We start from the raw sequence: 23616 nt of genomic DNA on the forward strand, positions 1-23616 counted from the left end.
CAATCATGAGCTCATCGGATTCACTGTCTGCCGTAAGGTTGACAAATCAGTTAGCAGGATTGAAGTCCTGAACTTCAAAAATGCTGGCTTCAACAGGCTCAAGGCATTAGTAGGGAAGGTGATGTGGGACCAGGGACAGAACGCAGATAGGGTGCACAAAGAGTGGGCATTCCTTAAAGATGTGATCCTCAAACCACAAAAGAAAACTGTTCCCATGAAAATGAAAGGTAGCAGAAGAGCTGGTAAGCCCTTCTGGCTCAATAGGGACATCATAGTCCTCTTGAAAAAGAAAAAAAAAAGAGGTGTACACACAGTGGAGACTAGGGACAGTCCTGAAGGAGGACTATACAACAATGGTCCGCACTTGTAGGGAAATGATTAGGAAAGCTAAGGTGGTGACTGAGTTTAAGTTAGCCAAGGGAGTCGAGGACAATAAGAAGTCCTTCCTTAGGTATGTAGGGAGCAAAAGGAAAACAAATGGAAGCGTGGGGCCTCTGCTTGACACCTTGGGACAGCTGGGAATGAACACTCAGGAAAAAACTGAACTCCTGAATGCCCGCTTTGCTTCGGTATTTTACCAGACCAAGGGGAAAGAGAAATGAGATAAGGATCACAGAAGGCACGGTAGGAATGATAGACATCCCACTGTGGATGCTGAGCTGGTGCAAAACAAACTAGAAAAGCTAGACATTTATAAGTCAGCAGGATCAGATGGACTTCACCCGAGAGTACTGATGGAGCTGGCTGAGTTCATTGCAGAACCCCTGGCAAAATTCTTTCAGAAATTGTGGCACCCGGGGGAGATCCCGGAGGACTGGAAGAGGGCCAACATTGTGCCCATCTTCAAGAAGGGGAAGGGAGGACCCAGGCAACCATAGGCCAATCAGCCTAACCTCCATCCCAGGGAAAATTCTGGAAAAATTTATTAAAGAATCTGTGTGTGATATGCTTGTTGAGAGTAAGAGTCTGAATGACAGTCGGCATGGCTTCATCATGGGTAGGTCTTGTCTTACCAATCTCATCTCCTTGTACAAACAGGTCTCTCACTACCTGGACACAGGAGAGAAGGTCGACATTATTTACCTAGACTTCCAAAAGGCTTTTGATCTAGTATCCCACAATATCCTGGTGGAAAAATTGGAAGAATGTGGGCTTAACTGCTCAACAGTTCAGTGGGTGGAAAACTGGCTACAGGGTAGGACCCAGAGAGTTCTCATGAATGGATCTATGTCGTTCTGGTGAGAAGCGGCCACTGGTGTCCCTCAGGGGTCCGTGCTTGGACCAGTGCTTTTCAATATCTTTATCAATGATTTGGACGTGGGGGTGAAAAGCTCACTGGCCATATTTGTGGACCACACCGAGTTATGGGGGAGTGTGGTCATGCCAGAAGGTATGTCGCAGATACAGGCAGACCTGGACAGGCTGGAGAGTTGGGTGGGCTGGAACAGATGAAGTTCAACACGCAGAAGTGTAAGGTGCTCCATCTGGGAGCAAACAATCCCCAACATACCTACAGGCCTAGTGGCAACAGTTTGACTTGCACGTGGCCGAAAGGGACGTAGGGGTAGTGATTGACCATCTCATGAACATGAGCTGGTAGTGTGATGCTGTGGCCAGCAGGGCATACAACACGCTAGCATGCATTAACCATTGCATCTCATGCAAAACTAAGGAAGTGATACTCCCACTGTACTCTGCATTGGTGAGGCTGCAGCTGGAGTACTGCATCCAGTTCTGGGCACCACACTTCAACAAGGATGTGGAAAAAGTTGAGAGGGTCCAGAGAAGAGCCACCTGTATGATCAGGGACTTGCAAGACAAGCCATACTAGGAGAGGCTGAGGGACTTGGGTCTCTTTAGCCTACAGAAGAGAAGGCTGAGAGAGGACTTGGTAGTGGCTTATCACTACATCAGGGGAGTACAGCTATTCACCAGGGCACCCCTGGGAAGACCAGGACCAATGGATACAAACTCCTGGTAGGCTGCTTCAGGCTCAATTCCAGGAAAAACTCCTTCACAGTCAGGGTGTCCAGACTGTGGAATAAATTCCCTCCAGTGATGGTGCAGTCACATACCCTAGAAATCTTAAAAGAGAGACTGGACAGCCACCTTCTTGGGTCACTTGACTGCAGTTGTCTTTTCCTGCCTAGTGCAGGGGGACTGGACCCAATGATCTACAAGGTTCCTTTCAGGCCCTAACAATCTATGAATGTATGAATGCCACAGTACCTGGACAATTTATGTTTCCAGGGGGATATATTCTGTGTCACACAGGGTTAGGCCCCAGACCCTTGCAAAGGGCAGTGGCAAGACTGTTAGTTTTTTACTGAAAGTAGTACTTTATATAAGCTCCTGTTGTTTCCACATCACAAGCCTCATCAAGATACTACCAGCAGTTCACTTGCTGCTTCAAGCACAAGCTAGAGTGCTTAGCCAATGGTGACACGGTTAATACAAGACTCCATCCCTTCAGCTTGCACAAGTGGCAGTTGCATAGAATATATACTGTCTCCAGGAGTGCTCCTTTTCCAGCAAAGAAAACAGCTTCTCTACTAAAAACGCTCAACCCATTTTGGGGGCTGATTTTAGGGGATAAGGGTACATGTTATATGTGAAAAAATTAAGTTTTTTTTAATTGCCTGTTCTTGACTTTGCTCTCTAGATCATATGATTCTATTGCTAGTGCCCAGGTTGTCATAAATTCCTGGCTCAGTGACTTAAGCAGCAAACATCTAGCTGTACACTTACAGTTTGTAAATTTAAGAAACAGACAGTGCCTTGATTTACAGCCCCTGGCAAGTGACAGTATAATGTTTACTGACAACTTTCAAAATGCAGCACTCCAAAATAAAGATAATTAAGGATACAAAGAGTGGGCTTGTTTTGAAGAAACACAAACTGGCCAAGTCACCAGCACCCACTGGGATTTTTTTGATTTTGCAAATCAATAGAATTCCTGCAGGTTTGAGGCACATCTTGCTCTATGAATTTTGTCTATAGTTTTAATGCAAAGAGGAGAATTAAAAGCAGCTTTTGAAAATGGCTGTGTAAGTGCCTTAGCTAGCAAGTCCACATAAGGAGGTTACCAGAGAATTATGGTGAACTCCTGAATTGTTGAGCTTTGTTTTTCAAATATTCAAGCTGCCTAGCAATAATTCATTATGGCTATTAACAATATTTAATGCTTAAATATTTCATTTCACTCCCCAGCATGTGCTTAATCCTAATGCATTAAGTCTGACATTCCTGAAGCATTGATAATTATGTTATCCAGACTGAGAAACTTAGGCAGAGAAATTGGGACCTCCATTTTAAGCACATCCTTTAACCTGAATGCCTCAATTTTTGGATGTGGTACACAAGATACAATAGGCCTAATATTTGGAAGCGTTTCTTAGCTAGAGCTCTTACTGATTTCATCCATAGTTTTATTTTTTTGTTCTCTGAAAATCAGTTCTAGGCTGTCTTGCACTAGATGCTAAAGATGTAGGTTCTTTCCCAGAAATAGTGGGCATTTAAAGAATTAGGCTTAAATAATATAGCAAAAGCTATAATGAAGTCAAAGCCAACTTTAGAAATCTGCAGCTATTTTAATTGTCTTATCTGTATTAAAAGTAATTGGAGCAATGACAGTTTACAGCAGCTGAAATACTGCTTCCAGGATTCCTGATTTATAGTCTCCTAGGACCTTTACTAGGTAGTGATACATACCCTTAGACATAGGTAGGATGGCTGGATCCTTTGATCTGGAATCTGAAAGGTCATTATTTGTGTGCCTGCATGAAGTGAAAGCAACTTCTATTATCTGCATTTATACTTTACCTTTGGATGAGAAAAATACAAAAAAAACCCAACAGGTAATATCAGTTAATAAATTAGCTTATGCAAAAATGAAAAATATATCTGTAAATATAGACCCAGATCCTCAGCTGGCATCAATCTATCTACTTCCCCTAAGGCCAGTGGTGCTCATTGTAGCTAAACTGATTTACACCAGCTGAAGATCTGGCATGAAATCTGGACCCCATTAGCTTCAGTGGGAGCTTTGCTGTTGACTTCAAAGGAGTCTGGATTTCATCCCCGGCCCATAACATACGAACAAAATTTTAATGGAATGTCTCACCTCCAGAGCAAGTAAAAGCAACAGCATAAAAACAAACACTCAAACCAGAGGAGCTGCATTGGGGTTTCCCATCTGGCTTTGTTTACAGATATAGGATCCTAGGAAAGTAAGGCTGGAAGGGACCTCAAAAGGTCATTTAATCCAGCCCCCTGATCAAGGCAAGATCATCCCTGACTAAACCAGCCCAGGCAAGTGTCTGTCTAACCTGCTTGTGAAAGTTTCCAAGGATGGAGATACTACAGCTTCTCTAGGTATCCTATTCCAATGCTTGATCACCCTCATAATCAGAAAGGGTGCTTGTAGATACATGGGACCCCTCTGGTGTGCTGTAATTAAAGTTCCCATGGCATCTTCTGTATTCACTGCCCCACGCTTCAGAGTGGTGGCAGGGGTACTTTAACTAAAACTCATTGAACAAGCTATAGTTAAAGCACCCACGCTGCCACTTAGACAAGTGGGATGCTAAATATATGAGATGCTGCAGGTGTTTTAATTAGAGCAGCTTCCTAGAGCTGCTCTAATTAAAGCGCCTCCCTGCCCTCTACCTCCAGACCACATGTAAAGATGCACAAAGTGTCTGCTAATCTCCAGTCTAAATTTTCCATGCTGCAGCTTGAGGCCAATGCTCCTACTCCTGTCCCTGGGGCCACAGAGAAAGGCCTATCTCCATCCTCTATAATCACCCTTAAGGTATTTGCCCCAGCTTAGCCTAAGCAAGGGGTTCTAGTGAGGCTTACAACTCAGCTGGCTCTCAAGAGCACCCAGGCACTAGAAATAGAGGCCACCTGAGAAAAGGCAGACTCGAAATATCCTCTCTTTCCTGTGCCTATCAATATGATTCAGGAACCAAAAAGGAAAGTGTGCTTATTTGAGTTTTGCAGTTTATGTGCATTCTGAGCTGCATTTACTTAAGCACCCTGTGGGTTCCAAGAAACTGGTCTGGAATATAATTGATTTGAGGAACTAGAAAGAATGAGATAATTACAGATTTTCTGCCAGCAGATATTTTAATGGTAACAGATGGGGGAAAATTAAGGTTACAAAGAAATGCTTTGAAATTATCTGTCAGACTTCTTCCTGATCTCTGTAGCAAGCCTTAGGTGAAAAGCCAGTGTGCTGCTCTGACAGTCAGAGCTGCACAAAGCAAGCTACAAGAATCATTCAGGTGGATGACCTTGTTCAAGCACCCAAAAACGTGATAGTTGTGATTTCAAAGAAAAGACCCTATCTGCCCATAGCAAAGAGTTAAACTAATGATGTACCAGCATTAAACTATGAAAAAATACTTTGCTGTTTAAAATGGACTAAAGTTAACATTTGGATTTAGAAGCTTAATTCCATGTACCAAGTTTTAAACATCCATATTTGAAAATGTAAACTGTTGTATCTTTGATTCAGTGTTGACTTTTTAAAAGTGAGGTAACGGAGATGGAATTTTTAAAAGCAGCCATTTATCTGGGGCAGAAGAAGGCTCCCTTCTTGGTTTTCCATTCTGCTGCATTTTGGCTTAATTTTCAAAGATTCAAACTCTTTCACCTGAATTTGTGAGTATTCTGTCTAAACCTAGGCCTAGATGGTAGAATTTTGTTATCCCTTATATTATTTGTTTAAATGGCACTTACCAGTCATATAAGTGATGTTCACAGTTTGTGATTTTATGTGCAGTTTGAACACACAGGCTTCATCCAGATGAGCATGGCTGTGTGGTATGTAGTGCTACAGACACATCTGCAGCACCACACACCGCACATTTAGATGTTATACATGCTACAAGGGAGCAACGCAGGGTGGGAGGGAGGTGTTTGACCCCTGGATACTAGGCCTGTACAAAGTGGCTAGTATTTGCTTTGGATTTGGATTCAGCCAAATTGGGGGACAGTGACTCAATTCAGTGAAAAAAAACCCAACCCCCCACCCACTGATTCACCGGTTCCTGCCCAGAAAGGGGGGCAACCCCACTGCCCCACACCACTTGGGGGGCTCTGCAGAAGCCCCCAGAAGCCCCAAGGCCACTGCAGGAGCTGGTGAGTATGGGTTTTTTTTTTGTTTTTTTTTCTTAAAGGGCCAGAGCTGGGGCAGGCATGGCAGTCATGGTGGGGGGTGGCACTGGGAGAGTGGGGGGTCAGAGGGCTTGTGGCAGAGTCCCCATGCAGCATTGGACAGTTGGGGGCAGTAAGGGATTGCCCCCTCCCACTCCTGGCAGCACCAGGAGTGGGGGCTTTTTTTTAAAGCACAGGGAGCTAGGGTGGGTGTGGCAGGTATGGGGGTGCTAGGGGAGCAGGCAGGGGTTGGGGCGGTGGGGGAGCTGACAGAGGGTCTCTCATGAGCCCCTCCCACCTCCTCCAGCTTCCCCTCCCCCGCCTCCTACTTACCAGCTTGGACTCCAGGTCCAGCTCCCCGCTGCAGCAGGCAGGGACTGCCCAAATCACTGAAGCTCTCCAAATCTTTTCCAAATCAATTCAGAGAACTTTGAATTGATTTAGACCTTTGAATTGGTCCCCTGATTCAATTTGGATTCGGAGGTTTGGCCACTGAATCAAGCTGAATCTCCTCCAAGTCAAATCAGAACCCCAAGCTTTGCACAGCCCTACTGGATACCCCCATGGCTATTCATCCATGGATATTCAAGAGTCAAAAAAACCTACGTAAAAAAAAAAGTGGTGTGGCACGGCACACACAATGGCAGCATGCACCACTCAAAACCAGAGCCTGGTCAGCTGAAGCCATATTCCAGCTTCTAGCCCGGCTCCAAGTGTCAGGATTGCCACTACTGTAGCCCCAGGAGGCCTCCAGGATTCCACATAAAGCTTCTGGGGCCAGCCCAGTGCTGGCTCCAGCCTCCCCTACCGCACCCGGGGTAACCTGCTGTGTGCCAGAGGGTGCGTGGCACAGGTGTTCCATGGGGACTAGAGGCAGCACAAGGTGTGCTGCTGCTAGTTATCCCTGGGGAACCAAACATCTATGTTTGTGTGGACACGGCCATAGGGTACAGACAGAAGTGCAGCTTCCCATTGTAACTGAGGACACTTTGCAGGAAGTGTTCTGGATCCCCAAACTCAGCTATCATTTTTGAAAATGTAGGCCAGAATTGCTACTTGCAGACTGTTAGCTTGGCAGCACCAATGTTTCACAGAAGTGAAACTTGCCCTGGTGCAACTCCGTCTGTAATCAGTAGAAAGACTCCTATTGACCTTACTGGAAATTGGAAAGGGCCTATGGGCAATAGCTGTAATTGCCTGAGCACAAGATAGCAATCTCCACATTTCATGGTAATTTTCCATACATTTAACAGAAAGAGTCTTTTGATTGTTTATCCCTGGTGGTTTCAGTGCCCGTGTAACCAAAGTAAACACAAAGGTGTTTGTTTGCACATGGGAAGTGGGAGGCTGGGTCCTGTGAGTAATTTGCTGTAATTGTCAATATCAGCAGACGGTGCAAATTAGTTAGGGGGGACAAGGGTAGTTTCAAAATTGTTTTGCTGAGATTTATGTGCCTTTCAGAACACAAAGGAGAAAGGATTTGCTTAGTTTGTTTCTGATATGAACCCCACATTCAGTCAAAGTTTATATTTTAGGAATAACCCCCTTTTTGTTTGGGCCTTGCAGGAATTTCAGATTGCAGTCTGAAACTGTCGACTGTGATTGTGATTCCACCTGAGCTTTGCATGCATGACTTGAGGTTAATTTCAGTGCATGGGGACTGAAACAAGCCATACGCTGCTATTCCAAGGCCACTGAGCTTATCACAGCTGTACTGTTGTGTTTATAAATAATACAAATGAATTGTCTACTTCAAAATACCTTTTGATTTTTTTTTGAAAGATCCATCAGGAAGAATGTTGTTTCATGATACAAGAGGGAAACAAAACAATGAATGAAAGATTGCCTGTAATTACTACTGATGAATGAATGCCAGTGTAGAAGTGCTCTGTTTTTCAGTGATTGGTCCATGTAAACCTTTGCTTTTTCTCCCTCTAGAAGATGTCACTCAGCTCTTGCTATACAAAAACAGTAATAACAGATTGCTTAAACCTAATGTATTTGTGTAAAACTTTGCAATTATCACCAATGACTCTTATTTTCTGTTGTGTTTTAGTAGAAATTGTTGCAGCTGTGGTTGGCTTCCTGGATTGTCTTCCTTGGGCATGTGCTGTGACATTAAACCCTTATACTCGGAATTACTATCTGTGGACTCTGAGTTAACGTTTTCTATGTTTTTACAGCTCTCACCAACACAGAACTTGAGTAGGAAATGTGGATTTAATTCAGAAAACAGTGAGGAGTTTATTTATCTGAATGGTAAAAGGTTTAGATACAAATTCTAAACCAGATTAACAGACCATTGAAATATTGTTCTAGTTCTGGAAACCCTCCCTCTGCAAAATGCTTGTTGAAGATAAATGGGAGTTCTGTACATAGTACATACAGGATTCATCCCTTTGGACTTTGCAGAAGGACTTTATAAACATCCTACTTGAAAAAACATCCTGTATAACTCAACCCCTCTAAGTAACTTTATTCATAGAATCAGTCCCAAGGAAGTCAGTTTTACTCTTCACAGTGAGAACCTAGAGACTGTTGAATGGAGGACTGGTGTCTGGCTTCTTCACTTCCTCTCAGTCATTTTTTTCTGTTCTTACTCAGTCCCTCTTTAATCTCTATCCTCTATTTTCTTTCCCATTCTCAGCCCTCCCACCATCATGGTCTTCTCTTCCAGACCTTCCAAAGTCTCTTCCCTATAAGTAATTGGCTGCCAGTATTCTATTATAATAATACAGTGTGTAATTCTACTATTATAATAATGTATAGTATATAATGGTACATTGTACAGTGTATAATGGTACATTATACATTGAATAATATAATGATGTATCTACCAAAATACCATAAATACTATAAAATTTTAAACAATAATGCAGTTTTTGCCTTACTTAATTTGCTGTATATGCTTTTAGCTTTATAGGTTTTGATTTTCAAGCTTTTATCTGAAACGCTGAAGGTTTCAATTTAAAAAAAAAAAAAAGAAATTGGCGTTTCTGGTACATTTATGTGATTCTACAAGCTTGGGCTTTAAGAAAAAACACCAGTTATCACTAGATGCCTGAAATAATGGTGAGAGTTATCAGTCCTGTGAAAGTGGGTGTAATAACTATTATTCTCCATTTGATCTACTCATTGGTATCATTTTATGAGACCTTTCCAAAAAACAAGAATTTGAGTGAGTGAAACAGGTGAGGTTCATAAATACATTTTTTTCCTCTGCCACAGAACGAATATGAGACCAAAAAAAAGGACAAATGTCACTCATAATAGACAGGAGTCTCATGGTTAGGGCAATTGCCAGGGATAATGCAAGCCTTAGTTTAAGTCTCCTTGCTGTTTTGAGGTAATCTGTCCCCTGGTTTATTGGCTCTTTGTATTTGTCACTTTCTGATTTTGACCAGAAATTCCATCCTGGGCCCAAGAAATCCTTCTGATGAAATCTTCATTGAAGCAGATTTGTTTCTTCCAAACATTTGGTATCAATAAAAGGACATTTTTCATGGAAAAGATGTGTCATCAAAACACTTCTACCTTTTAATTTCACGTCTAGCTTTCTGTTTCTACTTTTTAAAGACTTCTTAAAGCACAGTATTCTCTCCTCTCTACTCAACATCTCTGCTACTTAGCTTGTATTCATTTTGTGCATGGATTTCCTGGAGACATTAACAGCAGCCTATAAACATGCTCTGGGAAGAGGTTGGGGGAGAGGGGTGTTTTAATTACAGCAGTTCCCAGAGAGCCATTTTTTAATTCATGGGGGCTTATACACGTGACACTGTGGTGATGCTACAGCATTCTAATTAGAACGTGGAGCAGACTCAATTAATTGAGTCTTCTTCAAAGTGTTTTAATTAGAACATGTTGAAACACCTGTACAGGCACCCAATGACAATGGTGACTTGAATGGGAGGAGATGTGCAATACAGGTCAGAGAAGGAGAGCTTTGCCTGTAGTTTAGTAGCTCTTTGTAGCCTGCATTAGCTCAAGTTTGCTTTCCCTGAAGTTTGCAATCTTAAAATCAGGCCTAGTAAGTATTTTTCAGATTACTATTCTGTTTATTTTTAAAGGGTTTTTTTTAATTACCGTAAAAGCTATTTGGCTTGGACATCAAAAGAGGATATTCATCACAGACGATTTGTTTCTGAAATCATTCTGTTGAGTTTTCATTACATGGATGCTATTTGACTAACCAAAGTTGGATAAACATGGACTGATAGCAGGACGTGCCTCTGATTCATGCTTTCCAAGTTAAAGAGTGATGAGGATTTGCTGGAGTTAAATGTTCCATACAGATGTCTAATTGGAGTGCCGTTCTTTCTGTCTCTGGGATACTCATGAAGGCCTTGCCATAGTAGGGATTAAGTCTATGCATGTGTTCATTTGTCAAGGTGCCCCTTTGATGGAGAGGACCGTAAACAGAATTGCCCCATATTAAAGTTAATAGAAACAGGGTTTAACCACATTTATTTAGGAGAAAAATGCTCTAAATATATATATACTGCTACAAAGGGTTAAGTGTGGAAAAATGACTAATTGTTATAACTGAGATTTGCAATGTTTCTGTGTTACTTTTTAGTCCAAAGTATTATACTGTTCCTAAGTGCTTTGTAAACATGGACAACATATTTAGAATTGTTGTTACACTTGAGATTGAAGGAGGCAAATCTAGGGCAGAGCACATTTAAAAAGAGTGGGGAGGGGAAATATTACCAAGGATACCTAATGTTACAACATAAAAAAGAAGAGTTTTGTCTGCCCTATCTAGCCATCAGACAGATGGGAATATCACTAATCCTTTTGGACCTATTTGCAACTCCCCTTGGAATTGTAATCACCAGTGTGAGAAACCATGCATTAAATCATAAACATTTTCTATAATCATTAGAGACTGCCATGCTAAAATGAATGCTTTAAAATTATTGTATTTTTTCAGAAATATCAGTTAGCTTGGGAAGTTACAATGCATGTTGAAGAGTAGGGCACCATACTGCTCAAGATATGATTTTAACAGCCAGCTATTCCTAGTTCATCCATGTTTAGTTGTAACTATGGAAATATTTCCTGGGGAAAAATGTTTTTTTAATGTACTTGTTTCTACTAACCTTACATGTCTTTAAAAATCAGAGCAGAAGAGATGCATCTTTCTTGGTTTTGTATATGGAAAGAGACCTTTTGCCTGTCTTGGTTTTCTCAATATAAGAGCTAAAGGAGAAGGAGTTTTTTCTCTCTTCCAAATACTTTCAAGACTTTACACATTTTTCTCATTTTGTATCAGGGTGAAGTTGAGGTCTTGTTTGTTTTTTCATTAAAGAAGGAAAAGAGAGGTGGTTCAAATAATTTATGGTCTGCCAAACTGAGGAAACACTTGAACCTAGGTCTCTTATGTTTAGGTTGACTGTATGTCCTGGTTTGGCCAGGACAGCCCCAGATTTTGTAGGCTGGTCCTGGATAGCTGGTTAAAATTAAAAGAGAAGTCCTAGAATTGCAGGAGCATGGGGTGCAGTCCAGCAGGAACGTCGAGCAGCATGGTGCGCCAGGCCGAGTGGGTTGGCAGGCACTGCAATAGAGCACCGCTGTCTGTAGCAGCACTTCTGACTTAGGGAGTGGGGGAGCAGTATCCCGGATTTCTTTAAATGTAATATAATCACCCTACTTATATCCCAGGTGAATGACCTACTGCCTGGCCATTAGATTTTTTTGAGTGGAGTTTTGTTCATTTTTTTGTTGTAGCTGTTCCACTTTATATCAGTAAGTAAATATTCATTGGCGTAGAGGCTGGCTCTCTAGGACAGTAGTTATGACACTCAGTTAGGTTGTGAGAGACCTAAGTTTAAGTACTTGTCCCAAATTAGAAGTAATACAAATGATTTTAACCCAGCTCTCCCACATCACAAACAGGTTCTGTAAATGCTTGGCTGTTCTGGGATTTGAACTTGTCCCTGTCTATTTTTTACTACAAGTTCCATTTTGAACCAGAAAAATCTTTCTCTGATTTATTGCCAAGTGTTGGTCTCAAAAAATCAGCATTTCTAATGGAAAAAAATGTTTTGCTTCAATAGTGATTTAGATTATTAATGTCATATTTACTTTATTCAGGGATATAGGTTGTAGCCATGTTGTTCTAAAGGCAAAAGCATCCAGAACTCTTGTGGTAGAGGTAATATCTTTTATTAGACCAACTAGATAGTTGCAAAAGAATGTTCTTTATTTACAAGCTTTCTTCTTGTTAAGTTGATTCATTTTGCACAAGAGGATTGGTGATGGAATTGTTTCTCCTGGGTAAGGAAGTTCTGTTGGGGTGAACCTGTTCTGCAAAGTATGGAAATTCAGCTCATACAAAGGGCTGGAGCAGGGGTGTTTGCCTCCAGGTCTCAGGGTGTTGAATTTTGCTTCTGTCTTGTAAAAATTTTAAAGTTTTCATTCCAAAATGGCTTCCATATCTTCCATATTTTAGGGATATAGGTAGTTGCTGTGTTGGTCTAAAGACAAAAACATTCAGAACTTTTGTGGTAGACATGATATCTATTATTAGATATCAACTAGCCAGTTGCCCATCAGAAATGATGGGGGTGGGGAGAGAGCTGCTACCCACCACCCTGCGCTGCCACTATCTCCTGGGAGCATGGGGGGGCTTGCCTCATCATCCCCTCAGTCCCCCTCAGCCAGTAACCTGTGCCACTACCTGCAGGGAGCCGGGGGGGAGGGGCGGGGGAAGGCCAGCAAAGGCCAGCACCTCTGGTTGCTCCGTCCATGTTACCATGGCAGTGCTCCGCTGCATCACTGCCTCCTGTCCAGAATACTCTCTGAGCACTCTAATTGGTTGCTTCCAATCAGAAACACAGAATAAAGCATTATGGACAGACAGACTAAGGCTTTTATAATATCAGAATTATTAGATATCACCTCTATCACAAGAGTTCTGAATATTTACATTATAGTACTTGCACTTTGAGTTAGGGACATCAGGCATTTATAGACCTGCTGCAGGAGTGGGAGTGGGGGGAAAGGGGCTTAATTAGAGAAGTTCCAAGATACTCTAATTAAAGTGTCTGTAACATCACGTGAATCACTGTCACCCCCCCTGCTGAAAAATGATGGGGGCACTTTAATTAAGGCTCATCAAACAAGCTTTAGCTAAAGCACCCCCACCACCATTTTTCAGCCTGAGGACACTGATATAAGTGATGCTGCAGTCTGTTGGAGTGCACTAATTACCATGCTCCAGCAGACTCAATTAATCAAGTCTTCTCTGATAAGCATTAGACCAGCCTTGCTGCATGTGTATAGGCACCCAACATTTCCTTGGAAAATACTATACAAACCTATGGCATAATATATATATTAATGAAAGCATGCAGGGAGGTTGATAAGGTACAGAAGTGGGGCCTAGAAGACCTATTCAGAGCTTTGTCCCTAACTTATGGCGTTTACCCCTCAACACTGCTTTTATTCCAATATTTAAAAATGAGGCACTGGTACTTACCTGACTCTGTTAGGGTTTTGAGATTTATATATAACAAGATCTGTATAATGTAAGTACAACATAAGTGTATTAAAGATTTTAAGCAAGAACAAAAATATAAAGAATTCTGTAACAAAATACTGTTACATGAGAAAGTAGAAAGAGCGTTGACTAGAGCTGAATAGAACTTGGGGATTCTAGTTTCTATTCCCACTACTGGCCACTGGCCCATTGGATGATTTTGTGCAAGTCAGTTCACCTCTCTGTGCCTCAGTTGCTTCATCTGTAGAAGGTGGATAATAATATTAACGTTCCTTGTAAAGCACTTTGAGATCTGCATTTGAAAAATGCCATATAAGAACTAGATATTATAATTATAATTTGTAGAAATAAGTTTGTATTAACAATAATATGTGGCCTGATTAAATATCTACTAACACTTTGCTGAGGAGATAGGTGAGAAAGCAAGTTGTCATGAAAAATGTGCCAAACCATGCAATGAGTCAGAATCATAATGCTTTTAGAATAACATTAAGGACCATTGACGGAGCTATGCAGATTTACCCTGGTTAAGAAGCTTGCCCTGACTATTCAGGCAATATTTGTGTTTCACATGCTAATTAAAGTTGACTGGTGTCCAGACACTGGTGGTGGTAATCTTCTCTGCAGTAATATGTTATGCTGTTTAAAAACAACAGCAGCAGCAGCCGATAATAAGGCCCTCCAGCTAAGGAGATAAATATTTGTACACAGATACCATTTTATTACTAACAAAAAGTAGACTGCTTGGAGCATAATGAATGTTGCCCATTAAGAATATACTGGGCATGTCTATATGAGATGCTGACTGTGCAGTAGCCTGATACTACTGTGCAGTAATTTTGGGTCACAAAAAAGGCATTTGCCAGCACTACATCACAGTAACTTGGGTTATTGTGCATTTATTTAGTACCTGTTGACACTAAATAAATGCGGATTAACCACTGCACAGTAGTGTCTCATGTAGACATGGTCATTGAAAACAATATCATTTTCCTCCGTTGCCCATGTTCCATTTAAACTAGTGGGCTGGATTTAGTTCTTTATACTTTCTCTTTTGCTGGCAAATTTTACCTTTGTCCAACTGGTATCCAGTTGATTTTATTCCCGAGAATTCCTAGTATCACAGATAGCTTGTTAATACAAAGTAGCTCAGAACGTGAATGAGACTTTGGAGTTAATGTGAGATTTTGGTACCTTTGCCTTTAGAGATGACTAAATCCTATCTGCCGTAGACAAATGAGTAGTCCCACTGGAGTCAAGAGGAATAACTGTTCTCATCTAGCTCCAGTGTTATTCATGGGGGATTGAACTATAGCATGCACTGAAAGTAATATGGATTCGGATTCTGTAAATCATTAAGCACTTGCAAGGTTGTGAGTCTATTCTATATCTTTGAAGTTCATGGTTTGTACAGACCATGAAATAATCTCAAGATACAAAGACAGTGCTTAGTTCTATGCAATGCTGGCTCCCTTGAACTTCACAAAGATACAATCAACGTGGACTCACAACATTGCAGGAAGTGCTCAAATAATGCTCAATGTTGCACAGAACTGGGTGTTTTGTATGTTAAGATTATTCTGTTGTCTTTGATGGAGCATAGCCCCTTCTGTGGTTACTCCAATTTAGAAGTGATTGTCAAACCTTCCCCATATCACACATTACATCTTAAATTAGAAAAACAATAAGCAAAAGCTACTACTTCTATAGAAAAGTGTTACTAAGAAAATATCTAATGCCTTTCATCTGTTTAATGCAAATAGCAGTTAAAATAAGGAAGAAGAGCTGCTGCAGTCTGAGAAGCCAGCTCTCTCTAGACTTCTACCAAATGCTGGGAAGGCAACCATTATATGGGAATATCTGATTTCTGAAGTCATATCATGGTTCTGTGACATGATATGTAGCTGAAAAGCAGCAACAACTGAATGTATGCTGGGTGGATTGTGATTTCCCTGACTTAAAATGAACAGTACCTTCTACAAGTAGCACCAGTTACCTTGATGGAATTACTGTGGTATCAGATAGGGTCTGCAAATAATTAAGTTTTATGGCCTGCTGATGACCAAATATTTAAAGCAAAACCAAGTACATCCAGACAGGATAATAATTTTAGATTTCTTCTGCAAATAAGCAAACGAAAAAATGTAGGTTCAGGTTCAAGGAAATATTTAATTCACTATGAAATAGAATATTTAGTTTAAGAATCAGAACTTGTGGTAAAGGTGATATATTTTATTAGAGCAACTAGATTTTTGAAAAAAAAAGTCTTTAGTTGCAAGTTTTCGGGCACAAGCACCCTTCTTCAGGCATAAGAGAAAAGATGGTAAAAGTTTTCCTAGGTACAAATGAAATTTCTTATTTCATAGGAGAGTTGAAGGTTTGGCACAGTAAATTTTATTCAGGTTAGGCTCAGAGAAAAGGGTCACTCATTGGAAAAACCAAGGAAACCAAGATTAAGTACAGCCTTAGGGGAGGGCAAACCAGAGAACTTCCTGGGGCCAACACTTTAGGGGGCCCAAATTTGGGGGTGGGGGCGATGTTTTTTGCAAGGAAGTGGCTCTATTTGCATTTTAACATTCAACTATTTATCTAATTACTCCAAAGAATATTAAAAAGATCCTTGGTACAACTGTGGTGTGTTAATATTTACTTGAGTACATACCTCTAAGGCAGGGGTGGGCAATTATATCAGGTGGAGGGCCGCTTACTGAGTTTTGGCAAGCCATCGAGGGCCATGTGACAGGCAGCCAGAAGCAGATATATATTAATTTTCTAAATGTTTTAGGGGCCCCGTGAGCCAGATAGAATGGCCTGGCAGGCCGCATCCAGTCCGCGGGCTGCATTTTGCCCACCCCTGCTCTGAGGGGTCCCAAATGACTCTTTGCCTAGGGCCCCAACAACCCTAAGGCCACCACTGTTAAGTGCCCCCTTAGTGTTACGGCATAAGTTAGGGCACTCGCCCAGGATGTAAGAGACTCAGGCTCAATTCCCTCCCTTGACTCTATATCTCCTATGCCTACTCTTATGTCAGGTATTCTGGCACAGGATACTATCATTCTCTTTTGGTCTACCTTGTATAAAATACGTAAAAAAAAAACTTTTTGGCAGGATGGACACTCTGGCCTCTGTCTTCCAAAGTGAATATCCTAAACACCAGTCTATAGAGACGATGTTTGTTCTCTCCCTGACTTAATGAACAGGTCCTGGGAGTAGGGCAATCTCCTAATTGATATCAAGTGTTAATCATTTCTTTGTTTGGTTAAGGGATTTGAACCAATATTTCCCACATCTCAGAGGAGTATCCAAACCACCAGATCACAGACTCATTACTTTCTGATTCAATGAATACTGAAGTATTTTATAACAATGTAGAAATCATATGAGAAGAAACTAAGAGTACCAGGTAGTGTGGTGGATTGATCATTCTCCTTTTTAATGGTAAATGTGATTCAGCCCTCCTCAAGCAGAAGCAGAAACTGAACTAAGGTTACCTGTATGTGAGTGCCCTAATCAATGGGGATTAAGGCATGATGGCAATGTCACCGCTGTTGGCAAATGTTAAAAGAAATTGTTTCAGCAGTTCATTTTGGTCAAAACTATTTGGTGACTTGATTTAAATCCATGAATAATTTTAGCTGACCATAAGCTTCCTTTTTCATAAGATTTTAGAAGATTTTGCTCAGCTCTAGTGCCAGGCTCTGTTCAAAGTGATGACCTAGCTTAACATTTCAGATTTATTCAAACTTGTTTTAACAAAATACAAATGCTTATATAATGCTATAAAGAGAAAATATCAATGGCTTCATATTAATAAAAGTAAGAGTCAAGAGCTGCAGCTAATAGATAAAGCAGAAGTACTTGCAGATAATGAATGGTCAGACAGTGCAATTTTTTCACTTGGACCCCCAGTTGTGTGTCACTCTTCCATTCACACAACTTTACTTCTGTTTGGCCAGATGCTTGATGCACTCTATACTCTGCATAATCTTGTTTGATGGATGTTGGCACCATGCAGCAGGAGTCACACATTGTGCTGTTATTGAATACGAATATTTGAGTGTCTTGTGGTGCAGACCTGCTGTGTGCTGCAATCAATGAAATAAAAATCAAGAAAGGCAAACTGATTGCTGCACTATTAACTCCTCCAGCCAAGGCAAATGTAATATTTTGATAATTAGTTCAGGGAGTAAGAGGACATAACATACAGTATGGGAAGGGAAGAAGATACTGCAAGGCAGTTATATGTCTTCCCTCCATCTTAATAGGGGGGCAAGAAGGTACAAGAATTGGTGAGGACTAAGTGATGACAGGGCGCTCTATCTGCCATCGCACTTGACAATGTAATTATGTCAGTTTTTCAGGAAATTCATGCTACATTGGCCAAGAGTCGAATTTCTTGGTAAGAGAAGGTGGTGGCATTTTTCCAAGCTCTACCCACACAAAAAATATGTTGCCACTCACAATAGATTGTGAATATATCCAAAATAAGATTGTGTGGGCACCTTTGTTTCCCTAGGCTCCTTGCACTTGTTCCCTTTTTATTTAGGGTTGAATATTTCCATTGGCTCTGTTAAGCTCTTTGACCTTGACTGTTTTTTGATTGGGGGATGCATAAGTATTTGTGTCTGAAATGCCACCCAGTTGAGTCAGCAAATAAGATGCTCCTGTAAATTGTGCAGATCAGTGACCCCTTCCATTCCTTTTGCACTAAGAAGAAAATGGCTTACAATGGGTGACATTTAATGGTCACCACCAGGCAGCTGTGTTATGGTGAACAGGGCAGCCATAGAGCCATTGTTTCACATTCTCTTTAAACTCATGTGGATGTCTTTGCATCAATTCACATTCTTAATGTTTTGACATTGAAAACTGACATTTTGCAGAACAATATAGCAGCTACAGAGAAGTGCTGGTTTGGTGCATAGGGGCATACTGACTGCTCTGAACAGTGGGGACACTGGGAAGGAGTTTGCTATACTGTCTAAACCACTGCATTTTACTGAGGCCAGATTATAAATTTATCATCTAGCCCCACACTGTTAGTTGTATATTTGAATTTTGTAGTTGGATTAAAAATGGTAAAGACTTTTCACAACAAAACAAAATTAAAATCTTTATTGTATATTTTTTCATTTATTTTAAATTTGAATGTGAAAACATTATTCGATTTTTTTTGTGTCTAAAATATGATTTTGGTATTTCCCCCTTTTCTTCCATTTTTACATTTCTCTCGCTTTCTTAATCCCTTTTTCCAATTTGCCACTAAAATGATGTAGCAGAAGTAAAGAAGGTAGTAGAAGAAAGAGAAAATTGAACACTCTTTTTGCTTTGGATTCCTCTGAAAAATAGGACAATTTTAGATTAATATTTATTCACAAAATGATTAATATTTTTCACAAAATTATTTCATTGTCAAAAGGACCCCAGTTTTCAGTGATAAATTTTAAACATGCCTCTAGCATAATGGGAGGTAAATCGAGGCCATATTCACATTATAATGAAAAGTGTAAGTATACAGTATTTCCTAAGATTTTCTTGTGCATATTTTGCAAAATTTCCGATAAAGACAACTTCATAATATTTCCAAACTGTATGTTCACCACCTTCAATTCTCATTCATTTCAGTGTGATTTGCAAGCATCCAGTATCTTACAGGGTTAAGATCTCACTTCTTCATAAAAATACTGTAAAGAAAGAAAAGGTTTTGTGACCTTTTTTATGGGCAAATATTATCCAAAATATTAAAATTATGTTTGGTAAGATGGCATATTTGCAGACTTCACAGACTCTTTGTTGACAATAAATGAGGCTATATTTTGTATAGGATAGTATTTTGTAATCGGTCTCAAACATTTCTCTCTATGTTAACCAACTTCTTGTCTTTCTCTCTCAGGTTGCGGTCTTTGGTAAAGCAGTTAGAGAGAGGAGAGGCTTCAGTTGTAGACTTAAAAAAGAATTTGGAATATGCAGCTACCGTCCTTGAGTCAGTGTACATTGATGAAACCAGGTAGGTTTCACATATGTGTTGATAATTTATGCCATTAAATTAAGTGCTGATTGTTTACAAGGGAAGTTATTTAACTTAAGCTAATCTTTAGTTATTACTCATAGGGAATATGTAAAACAGATCTTTATTCTTCAGTATATTCTCTGAAAGCTTCTTTGAGCTTCCTGGAAAAAACAACCCAGAAGTGATAATTAACTACAAATATATTCTGTTAGGGAAAGAATGTAATTTAAGGACACTTTCATATTATAACTAAAAACATAAGTATTATATTATAATACTTCATAATGAAAAAACTTTCATGACTGAGATCCTTTTTTTTTGATGCTCTACAGCTTCATAGACACTTTTTCCCTTCGTAAAACCACATGTAGTCTGTCTTTGATAAATATTTTGATATGAGGATCTCAGAATAATTGAAAAAATAGACCTGTAAGGGATATTTGGAGGTCATCTTGTTGCCCTGCTCAAGGCAGGCTTATTCCTTTCTAGACCTTTTCAGCCAAGTGTTTGTCTGATCTGCTCTTAAAAGCTTGCAATGATGGAGATTCCACAAACTCTCTGTTCCACTGCTTAATTATTCTCACAGTTAGAAAGCTCTTCCTAATATCCAATCTAAATGACCCTTTTGCATTTTAAAATCATTACATCTTGTCCTGTGCCCTATGGACACAGAGAACTGTGTGCCATTTTATAACTCCTCTTTGTATATTTGAAGACTGTTATCAAACCCCATTTTAGTCTCTTCTTTTTCAGACTAAATAAGCCCTGGTTATTCAGGCTGTCTGGTGTTCACATGAACTTTTGGTGGTTAAGAGTTTAATCACCAAATTGTTGTATTGTGCATTGTTGGCACAGTTGACATTCTCAGTTGAGAGTCCAAGAATGGAAGGGACAAAGAAAATGAACTATTTTCTTCAGGTAGCCATTCAAGTTCAGAATTAGGGCAAACTGGTGAGGATGTGTTGTGGGGTTTATGTTCCTGTTTACCATTTGTTGCACGCATAGATAAAAGATTCCAGTCTCCAAATCTGACCGGCCAATCCATTTAGCAAACGTTAAACTTACTTCTAAAGAATTGTTTTGGGTAAAATTACCCAAACTTAAAAGCACATTATTGTCTGGATCCTGTTTGGAAATTTCACATTAATATCAATCAGCTCAGAATGGTGGCAAGCTTGGGTCCATGAATGTTGACAAGCTGAAGATGAGAAATCATGGGAGGGTTATGTAGTTCTGTTTCATCATGCTGACTGTCTTGTTTATCAGCCTAGTAGTGAGCTTTGCAATCTGGCATGCGGCTGTCCTAGAAAGTAAATAATCTGTTATAGACTGTCAAAAATGTGTTCCATTAAGTTTAGAAAAAGAGTGAATTTTTAACAACTGCTTTAATTAGAGCATGTCTGAGATGCTTGAAAATTATGTTTAAAATCTGTCTTAGGAACACTCTGTTTATCCATTTTTCTACCCTCTTATAGGCGTTTATTGGACACAGAAGATGAGCTCAGTGATATCCAATCAGACTCCGTGCCCTCTGAGGTCCGGGACTGGTTGGCCTCCACCTTCACACGGCAGATGGGGATGATGCTTAAAAGGTCTGAGGAAAAGCCCCGGTTCAGGAGCATTGTCCATGCAGTGCAAGCTGGGATATTCGTGGAAAGGTAAAAGAAGATTTAATCATTCTTTTTCAGTGACTGGCCAAGCCAGAGGTTGAACCTTTAATATCAAATGAAGACAATTTTTGTTGGTTCAGCTTGTTTGGTTACAGAGAACTGAACAAGGAATGGAGATTGGGGCTAAATAATAAACTAAATTGTTGTGTGCTAAGTGCTCATTATCTATGCATTTGCAAGTGGCCAAAAAAAGGAAAGATAATATATGTCATAAACAGTCCTATGATAAGAGTAAGCGTTTTGCCAAAACCAACCAAATCAGTTCCTGTTTTAACACAGTATCTTTCTAATGTCCATTAGTTCTTACAAAGGGTAGACAGTTAGCTCATTTTAAACAACAAAACAAAGAAATAAAACAAAAAGTCTATATAATAGCATTTGCTGAATTACATGAGTCGCAAAGAAGATTCAGACGAAGATCAGATTGAAAATTGAAGAACTTTCAAAGGATTCCACGGAAAGATTGAATCTCTTTGCCAAGTCTCCTCCATTGCTGATTCCCTCAATTCATACAAAATCACACTTCTAGAGATGGATCAATATTAATTTCAAACCTCTGAACCTCCTAAAACTGAATTTGTTTCCAGCTGCCAATGTCCCAGCTTTCTTTGTTGAGGAAGTTGTCTTTCTTGACATTCTGATTCTTCAAACAAGAAAGTGGATTCACACCCTTGGAAATACCTTGCCGGCTGAACTCAATGCATGTGTAAGCTAAGCACAAACTGATTCTGTAAATAAATGAAGTTGAACTCACTAATGGTCATACTGAATTGGACTCCAGGTGCACGTTAGAGTTTCTTTTGCTGAACCTTTTCTGTAAAAGAATTTAAAAAGGAAAAAAAGTGTTTTAGATAGTATATTTCAATAGTAGATATTCATGCCATCACTCTAGGTTAGCAACGTGATTTATAAAAATTTCATCAAGAGTATCTTTTAAAGCAGGGGTGCGCAAAATTCAAGTGCAGCCCACCAGGCCATTCCATCTGGCCCGCGGGGCCCCTAAACATTTGAGAAAATTAATATTTATCTGTCCCTGACTGCCTGTCATGTGGCCCTCGATGGCTTGCCGAAACTCAGTAAGCGGCCCTCCTCTCCAGATAATTGCCTGCCCCTGTAAAGGTACCGCAGACAGCTTTGGCACATTATATGAAAGACCACATAGAAACACAATAGCTTCCTTCTACATATTTATAATCAATTTTCTATTGGTGATCCTGAAAATCCAGATTGTATCCTATTAATAAAAGTCACAATTTTTGCAAGACCTGTTGGGGTTTGTCAGACATTGCTTCATTTCTCAACATTTTGACAAGATACTATTATATATTAGTATCCAACTATCAAATTATCTGTTGAAAAAATGTATGCAATTAATTTAGATTATTCTGAACATACTTGAGCCATGGAGTGTTCGTGACTAACTCGCAGCAAGTAATCAGATTACTATTCCTTCAGCCACCCTCTGTTATTTATCTTTATGGGTAATTACTGACTCAGTTAAAATACGTATTTGCGAAAAAACAAAAACTTGAAGTTGTTTTTAATTATAACAATTTTTTAATGGATCAATTTTTGTTTTAAATACTTTCTATAACTATTGGAATCAGTTTTACAAAATACATGTTAAAGTATTATTTCCTGTTGAAATGTTGCATTTATTAAAAAAATGTGGCAAATCCTATGTGGGATAGTTGTCATAGTTAAAAACTATTTGCTTTCATGCATTTCTTTAGTAGGGCTACTCTTTCCGTTAACAGTAAAAGGGAATAGAGGCTGTCCAATCTCTATTCCCTGGAATTACGCTTTTATTCTGGATCTCTGAAGTGGATTGTGTCCTGGGGAGGAGCAGCTGCAGGGAATGATGAAGTGATAGCAACAAATAATTATGCTGCCTATAAATGTGTTCATTTATGTTCTAAATTTAAAATTCATATTTTTAAAGTTGCTTCAGGGATGCTTTAACTAAGGCTCATTGATGAATGCATTCATGTTAACAGGTAAAGAGCATAAACACTTTTTGAAGATACATAAGTAATGCAGTATTCACCAGAAGCAACTGTGTCATACATGCTTTAAATGTTTCCATTCAATGAGGCATTCTCTGAAGCTATCTTGAAATGCTGTCTTGGATTGAGCAGAAATGTGGTCAGTTGCCATGGAGGAAAGTAAAGTCTCTCATTTCTGAAGAGCAGTCCTTCTGCCTCAAGAAAGTGCCAGATGAAGTCTTGGTCTGTTCTACCAGGGGAAAAACACTCATCAGAGTGTGT

The 23616-nt window shown here is 39.8% G+C and overlaps 1 protein-coding gene across 6 annotated transcripts in view; it reads left to right on the plus strand.

Annotated features, from left to right (window-relative positions):
• The window catches only part of PDE1C (phosphodiesterase 1C), a 483633-nt gene that overhangs the window by 345461 nt on the left and 114556 nt on the right, over positions 1 to 23616 (plus strand). For all 6 annotated transcript variants that reach the window (XM_090050244.1, XM_090050248.1, XM_090050249.1 and 3 more), the window contains 2 exons: positions 19563 to 19676; positions 21155 to 21337. In XM_090050244.1, coding sequence (XP_089906370.1) covers positions 19563 to 19676; positions 21155 to 21337 — 297 coding nt within the window. The remainder of the gene's footprint in view (positions 1 to 19562; positions 19677 to 21154; positions 21338 to 23616) is intronic.

The sequence above is a fragment of the Crocodylus siamensis genome, chromosome 5, assembly GCF_052110815.1.
Source record: "Crocodylus siamensis isolate JL-2025a chromosome 5, ASM5211081v1, whole genome shotgun sequence".
NCBI classification, from domain to species: domain Eukaryota; kingdom Metazoa; phylum Chordata; order Crocodylia; family Crocodylidae; genus Crocodylus; species Crocodylus siamensis.